General features: G+C 51.1%; 1 protein-coding gene across 3 annotated transcripts; it reads right to left on the reverse strand.

Annotated features, from left to right (window-relative positions):
* Positions 1–414: 414 nt before the first annotated feature.
* Positions 415–6,041, reverse strand: LOC120498060. 3 transcript variants are annotated; one of them, XM_039700331.1, is made up of 3 exons: positions 4,518–6,041; positions 1,983–2,070; positions 415–1,667 (listed from the first exon to the last, which is right to left on the reverse strand). In XM_039700331.1, exons 1-3 carry the CDS (start codon positions 4,610–4,612, stop codon positions 900–902), a joined length of 951 nt encoding a protein of 316 aa, XP_039556265.1. In that variant the 5' UTR covers positions 4,613–6,041; the 3' UTR covers positions 415–899. The 3 variants fall into 3 exon arrangements, 2 of the variants coding, with proteins under 2 accessions (XP_039556265.1, XP_039556266.1); XM_039700332.1 differs by having other exon boundaries at positions 1,979–2,070; XR_005626628.1 differs by lacking the exon at positions 1,983–2,070.
* Between the last annotated feature and the right edge of the window lie 1,390 nt (positions 6,042–7,431).

Raw genomic sequence — 7,431 nt, forward strand, 5'->3', positions numbered from 1 at the left:
GGGAGAAGAAAATTTATTTTTATATATATATATATATATACACATTAATCTACATACATATATACACACACACACGTGTGTGTGTAGACCATTAAATAAAATGACCGCTTTTCTTTAAACAAAAAAAAAAAGGTAAAAGAAAAATGTTACCTTTTTAAACACCTTCTATGCTTATGCATCTTACACTCAGAATATATTCTATCAATCAAATGATATCATTATATCAAATGTTTCAATCTCTATTTTCTTGTGGATTTTAATGAGATGCTCTAGTGGGAACCATCACCGGTCATCTTTAATAAGATGTACGTTTTTAATCTTATGTGTGGGTACGTCTTTTTAACGTTGGACGAGCAAAAAATGCCTTTGTTTTCAAAACTAAGACACGCGAGTAATGGCATTGCGAATGACGTAAGACTATGGACATATATTACAATTATAGGCCATCACAAATAAAAAAACACCATGAAGCACATGTTTGAGGTGATCTACCTCTAGAAAATTAGTTACAGTTAGTTACTGCCTCTTCTCGCCTCCCTGTGTCCAGCACGATATTACCTTCTCTCCGCCAAGAGCAGGGAGAAAAATAAATTTTAAACACTCCGAACTCGTTGTCTTTCGGGGAGCACAATTTCTAACAGCTGGTTTACAGAGGAGGAGCCAGTGACCAAAAAACCCCTTAACCCAAGGTGATGCACAGCTTTTTAATCCGTGCCCCCACATATATGTTTATGTTCACATATTCCTATATCTAGTGCCTAATGCGCCAGCAGCGCCTTGCTCTGGGAGAGGGAGTGAGTATAAAATCCTCACAGATCTAGCGATTTGAGGCTGCTGCTTGTTTAGGGGAAGCTCCAGAAAGTTTAAAAACTGTGTGTGGGGATAATTTTCCCATTCCTTTAGCACCCCCCGCTCGGCGAGTGCAGACGCCCGCCGCGCCAGGTACGGGCAGGGCAGAGGGAAGGGGCTCGGAGCGGGCAGCCCCGGGGTGGCGGCCACTGCCTCCTGCCGCCGCTGGATGGGCGTGGGATGTGCCCGAGGGACCCCGCCAGGGCACCGTCCGGGGCAGGGAAGGGGCACACCCCCGCCTGCCGGAGCCGGCGCTCCAAACCACGGGTTTGTCTCCCCTCCCTTGCACCCCCGGGACTCGCACCGCAGCCAAGCCAGAACCGGTTTGCTAACAGCAAACTGCCTTCTTCAGAGCCCTTTAAATCCCAGCCCAGCCCCGGGATATCCCCAGCACACGAGGATGCTGTACGAAGGATGCCAAGGCAGCCCCGACCCGGAAAGTGCGGTGGATTCAAGGAGGGAGAGCAGCGAAATATTGAAAGTGCTCGCAGCTGGCAGCTCACCGCAGTACCCATGGGGTCCCAGCCCCGGGGTTGCTGCCCTCGCCCACCGCACACGCCCCAGCCAGAGCAGCAGAGGAGCCTTTTTTTTTCTTTTTCTCTTTTTTTTTTTTTTTTTTTGAAATTTCCCCAGAAAGTGCGGAATTCACACGCAGGAAACTGCAGCAGAGGAACGAGAGGGTTCCCTGCCCTTGTGCTCGCCCAGCCGTCCCCCAGCCACAGCAGCTCCCCGAGCCTGCCTGCACCTCCCGAGGATGGATGTGCTTCATGCCCTTGTCGCGCATGGAAACTCAGGCCATCCTGCGAGCGACGTGTTGCCTAAATAAAGATAAAACGTGCTATACATCACAAGCTTGCCCGGTTATTCTCAATGACTTGTCGATTCCTCCCCCCTCCCCATCCATCCCCCTACCCCCCCGGCACACGTGCAGTGATAGAAAATGGTTTTGAATGACGAAGGGTCACGTAGAGCCATCCTGATCGTTTAGCAAAAATAACAGAGCTATTATGGAGCTGAAGGAAGGAGCCAGGGAGTTCACCCACACGTGCTCCAGTACTGCGCCTCGACTGAACGCACACACATAGGCAAACGTGTGTGTGTGTATGTGTGTGTGTGTGTGTATACATACATACATATATCTCTGCAGCGGCACCGTCCCGTGTGACCCTCAGGACTCTCTCATTAGGCCGTAAATACGTGCACAGATGACAGTGAGCGCTCCTGTAGGGGTGGGAGGAGAGGACGCAGAAGGGCTGCTTGTGTCTTTGGGATGGAAACTCACATAAAGCCTTTTATGAGAGCTCGGGAGACAGCAGTTGCTCACTAACCTACTTTTCTCTCTCTCTCTCTCTCTCTCTCTCTTTTTTTTTTTTTTTTTTTTTCATCTCTATTTTCTTAAACTGGAAATAATTAAATTCTTTAAAGGTTTACTTTCGAAACCGTCGCTGGAGTAAACTATGATTCAGGTGTAAATAATTACCAAAGTCATGAAAGCGGCAACTGCTACATGTGGTTTATTCATTGCTTGCCTTTTTTTCTTTTTGGTTTTTTCTTTTAGTCGTTTGATCATTTTCATCCCTAACTGTCTGCCAAATTCACATATTTGTAATTTACTAAACTTTATCGTTCCTACCAGGATAGGGATGTTGTACATTAGTTTCCAGACCCGTCCTGCCCTGCCCCGGTGAAGAAGCCTGGCTGGATGCTCCTCAAGAAGGGATAACGCTATTACCCTGCTTTTAGAACTGAATAAAAGATGCTTCCCCTTTCATAAACGCTACCAGATCCACTCGATTTTGGGCTCCCGAGAAGAAATGAATTATTAAAGGAAAGAAATTGTTTAAACACAATAGCTACTTGGCTAAATGAAAGCAATCCCTTGGGCAACACTAGCAGGGTTTGGCCAGAGAGCACAATAATATTAAGTATGCGTTAAACGAAAATCTTAGAGAAATAGGACAGACGTGGACGTATAATACACAGCATATAAACAAAACCCCAGGATTTACTTCATGCCTGTTTTCTTCAGCCTGCTCCTATTTTTTTTCTTTTGCCTACACTACAATTTCAACCCATTTGACTCTTCAAAAAGACATGGTAGGAAAAAGGCAGGAAACCGAATTTTTTTTTTCTTGCCGGTGTCTTATTTTAAAAAGTAAATTTTGCATAGTAAGCCACCACTTGAACATGTTCTGGTGTTGTAAAAGTGTTTTTTATCAGGCTGTAAATTACTGCCAGTCTGACAGAGCAGCCGGAAATGTAAATCACACCGTAGAACTGAAGTTATGAAAAAGTTTGTTCCCTTTTCTGCATCCTAGGAAGATCTCGGGGCTGCTGGATTGGGAAGGGAGGGGAAAAGCTTGTTTACTATTTTCCTTCTTCACCAAACTGTTGGCTCCACGGTGCCTGGGACTTTGATGAGAAAGATTGGACAATGTGCAGAGTCCCTTCCTATGACACCCAGGCCACCGCCACTTGGGAGGTCCTTTGGCCTAATGCAACCACAGCTAACTGCTCCCAACAGGAGGCTCTGTGGATCAGGCAGGGTCACAATTATACTTCTGCTAAAGGCAAGAGTTGCCTTAAAAAAAAAAAAAAAAAAAAAAAAAAAAAGAAAAAAAAGACAAAAGGAAAGGGGAGGGGGAGGGGGTGTGCGAGCGGGTGAATTAAAGCCCTTCAATTCATTTGGGGAAGGAAGGACCGAGAGCAGGGTTAGTTGAAACCGTTTCCAACAGGCACGAACGAAATGAGGTTGCTTCCATCCAGAGGGAAATTAGGGGGAATGAGGTCCGGGGCGCTCCTCAAGGGGTTACTCCGACCCCAGGGCTGCCACACCAAATCGCCCATCGGGAGCAGTGGGCCTGCCCCGCCATCCTGGGAAGTGTTTTGAGGGCTTGTGCACAGACAGGAGTCCCCCCTGGTGCCATACACTGCAAGGGCATTGCTTCTCTAAGGTAGGGAAGAGAGAGCTACACAACCACGGTCCACAACGAGCCCTCAAGCACTGATCCACTTGCACGGAGAGGGAGAAGAACTCCAGGAGACGCTACAGCCGATTATCTCTGATTTGGGCACTCGGGAGGCATCAATATTTTATGGAGGTGGGAGGACAGGAATGTTGAAATTCATTATATATCTCGGAAAGACAGAGCTGTTAAAACACAACTGTCTTGCATTTAAGACGTGAAAAAAAGCAGGGAGGAGGGAAGAGGTGGGGGATGTCCCGACCTCCGCCGCTTACCGGGACACCGGCTGCCGGCCCCTGTGGATTCGCAGCTGGCCCGTCCTCCTGGCTCCCAGCAAGCCGGCCGGGTGTGCCCCCAGCGCCCGCCGGCCAGCCTTCCCCTGCTCCTCCGGTTCTTCCTCCGGTTCCCCGTTTAAAGCCCCCAAAGTCACCCCCGGCAGCCCACGTCCCGCCGGCTCGGGGGCTCAGGGCGGATCCGGGTCCCGGTTCCTGCCTCCCGCCGCGGCGGGCGGGACACGGCGGCGGGTCTTGCCTTGTCCCCCCACTCCCACCCCGTCCCCGCGTCTGGGACAAGGGGGCACCTCAGCCACCCAGCTTCGGGAAGCTCCTTTCAGGCGGCGAGACCCGAGCGGGGGAGGAGGGACCGGCTCGGGGATTCGCTCGGCCGCCGGCCCCGGCCCCGGCCCCGCCGCCCCCCGCTTACCTGGACGACGGTCCCCGTGCTCGGCGACGGGCTCTCAGCTGGACGGGGGGGAGAGGGGACGCCTCAGCCCCCCGGGTGCACAAGGGCCCGGTCATGGCCCCCCGCACACCCCAGAGAGCTCCGAGGCGAGGAAGAGAGAGGGAGGAGAGAGCAAAAGCCTTTTTTTCCCCCTTTCTCTCCCCGTTTGAGCCGAAGTGACCCGCAGTATCTGGAGAAGGTTTTTGAAGACGTTTGGGAGGGAGGGAGAGAGTTTTCTGCTGAGAAACTCAATCTGCCATACAGTAGCGACGGCATCTGGGATCTGTCACCGCTGACAGCACCACAGGGCACAGACATGATCTTCCGCACAACACTGCAACTCCCCAAAATACCCTCCTCGCTCCCAGGGTATCTGCCGGGTTGCATCGCTCTCCTCTGCCAAAAGGGGGAAAGCAACCTGAGCCCCCGCAAACAAACACACCGAGGGGAAGGCAAGAGAGAGCAGCCCGGTCTCCCCCTTCCTCTTCGCGATGCTGAACGCTCCGCCGCCGAGGACGCAAGGCGAGAGACGATGTCACGCTCGGAGGGCGCAAAGGCCATAAATGTAGGCTCTCGCGACGCTAGATTCCCGGGAATGACTTTAATGAATAATTTCGGAGACAGTTACGGCTTTAGGTAATTACTGCGCGTCTCTATGAAAACCAGATTTGGGAGAGAGGCAGTCAAGGCCGAGCCGTGTGCTTCGGCTCGCCCCTGCCAGACCGCTCCATACACCACCTCCCCCCATCACCGCCCGACCCCCGGGCGTCCCCGGCCTCCAGCATCCCCCCAGCTGCCGGGGTCCTCCTTCGGGCAGCGCTGCCAGCAACTCTGCGAAGGCTAGAGGCTTCTGGGGGCAGCACCTAATATTATTTTTTTTAAAATATCTTCCGCCTCCTGTATTTTCTGGCAGGACATTTCATTGTCTTTTAGGCCGGTTTTAGAAAACTTCTCTGGGTTTGCACATGTATTTATCTTTTTTAAGAAGTTCATTATAAGCAGCTGTTGCAGCCTATAGCCACATACGGCATGCAAATAGAGACCCCTATAGGAGAGTCGGCCTCTCTATTACCCCCACATGTTCGCCCAATAGACGAGACAGGCGAAACCATTCTACTGCTCTGCATTAAAATTGAATTGTACATTTTTCTACCGAGTCTTTTGGGCAACGGAGGGGCTTGTTTCTGCTTTGAACAGCCTCCACGGTTAGCAGTCGAAGGGCTCCGAGAAGCGGGCCCGCTGATCTCCATTGTTTCGCTAACACATTACTGCTGCTCCCAGGAGGCCGCTCCGGGCGGAGCCGCCCCTCGCCCCCAGCCCGCAGAGCCCTGCGTGCCCCGGCGGGACACGGCAGCTCTCCGCCGGACCCACGGCCTCCCCCGCCGGGGAGACGGCTCCTGGCCCAGGACACGGGGCTGACTCCCCGGGGAGAGGTGCCGGGACGACAGCCTCAGCCCTGCCACAGAGCCGCCACCAGTCGGAGGTCTCCATAAAGGGAGAAATGGGATTTTGCTGGTTTGATTCTGATTGGGAGTATTTTTCTTCCTTTTATTTTTTTTTTTCTTTTATTTTTTTTCTTCCTTTCTCCCTGTACTTCAACAGCTTTTAAAAAATTCACTTACTCCCGCCCGACTCCCTGGGTCGTTTCTGATTGGGAGTATTTTTCTTCCTTTCCTTTATTATTTTTTTCTTTCTTTCTTTCTTTCTTTTTTTTTTTTTTCTTCCTTTCTCCCTGTACTTCAACAGCTTTTAAAAAATTCACTTACTCCCGCCCGACTCCCTGGGTCGGTGGCTATGGTGGGAAGCCGAGCTCACAGCATACCGTTTGCACTGATTCAGAAAGGAAATGTTCCTTTTCCTTTCGAGATTACGGATAGACACAGAGGAGCGTTGCGGTATCCTAGGGGGTTTATTTTATTTTATTCTGCTGGAACAAAGAAATGGAAGTATTTTTAAATTTGTTTTTAGGGTCACATGGGGCTTTGTTTTTCTTTTCTCCCTCCTCCTGGCAAGCGTATTTTACCGCGAGAATTTAATCCTTCAGATAAATTGTCTAGCATTATCTTTTTCCTCTGGAGACGAGATCAACTGCTTTCTTATCCACCCCCCCGCCCCTCCTTCCTGCTAGTAGCACTGATTGTAATGTACAGCTGGACAAGTGTCAGCCGTCCAAGACTGCGCACAGCCAGCGGAGGCTTAAGTTGTATTTATTCAATTATTTTTTTTTATCTCCTTGGAGGAAAAAATAGAGTGATACGAAACATGAAAAAAAAAAAATCGTAAAGTGAAAAGTTTGTCAAAATAAGCGCATCAAACGTCGGTTTGGGTCCCGCTGAGCCAAGGCTGGCTGTTCAACGTGACCGTCAGCCAGCCCCAGCTCTCAATTAGAGGCGATTCATTAGGATTTAATAGCAGGTGCAAAGCCATCTCCTTGCCAGCAGCACTGCCGTTTGGGTAGGGAATTGTCTTGTTCCACAGCAGCCTCCAACTCTCCCGGCTCGTTCTAAACCTGACTGCCACTTTGGATAACGGGGTGTCGGCGCGCCTGCGGCTGCCCGCACGTAAGCGTTGCACTTTGTTGGGCTAATTTCTCCCTGCCAAGACACAAGGTGGAAATCTGCCTGGCTCGATATTTATTTTGGAAGACAGCGCTGCGGGCGAATGCGCTGGGAGAAATCGGGCTGAGATAAAGCAAGCGCTGGGCCGGGGGGAGCGGGGAGGATGGGGGAGTAACCTGCCCGCGGAATGCACCGCTCCTGCTTCTCCACGTCCCAAACACACTCATAAACAAACAACCTCGGCAGCAAACTCAGAAGAGTCGGAGCCTTCGGGGCTCAAAACCGGGCTGTACCGAGGAGCCTCGGGGCTGGAGCGCCGCGTCCCGCTGCACCCGCAT

Source organism: Passer montanus, unplaced genomic scaffold (assembly GCF_014805655.1).
Source record: "Passer montanus isolate IOZ18808 unplaced genomic scaffold, ASM1480565v1 scaffold14, whole genome shotgun sequence".
NCBI classification, from domain to species: domain Eukaryota; kingdom Metazoa; phylum Chordata; class Aves; order Passeriformes; family Passeridae; genus Passer; species Passer montanus.

What these genes read in the sequence shown, in the direction of transcription:
- LOC120498060 (XM_039700331.1), bottom strand. Translation starts at nt 4,612, where the DNA reads ATGACCGGGCCCTTGTGCACCCGGGGGGCTGAGGCGTCCCCTCTCCCC. An exon ending in GCACGGGGACCGTCGTCCAG is followed by an intron (nt 2,071 to 4,517) that starts GTAAGCGGGGGG and finishes CCACCCCTACAG; the next exon opens with GAGCGCTCACTGTCATCTGT. An exon ending in GTGCCGCTGCAGAGATATAT is followed by an intron (nt 1,668 to 1,982) that starts GTATGTATGTAT and finishes ATCTTTATTTAG; the next exon opens with GCAACACGTCGCTCGCAGGA.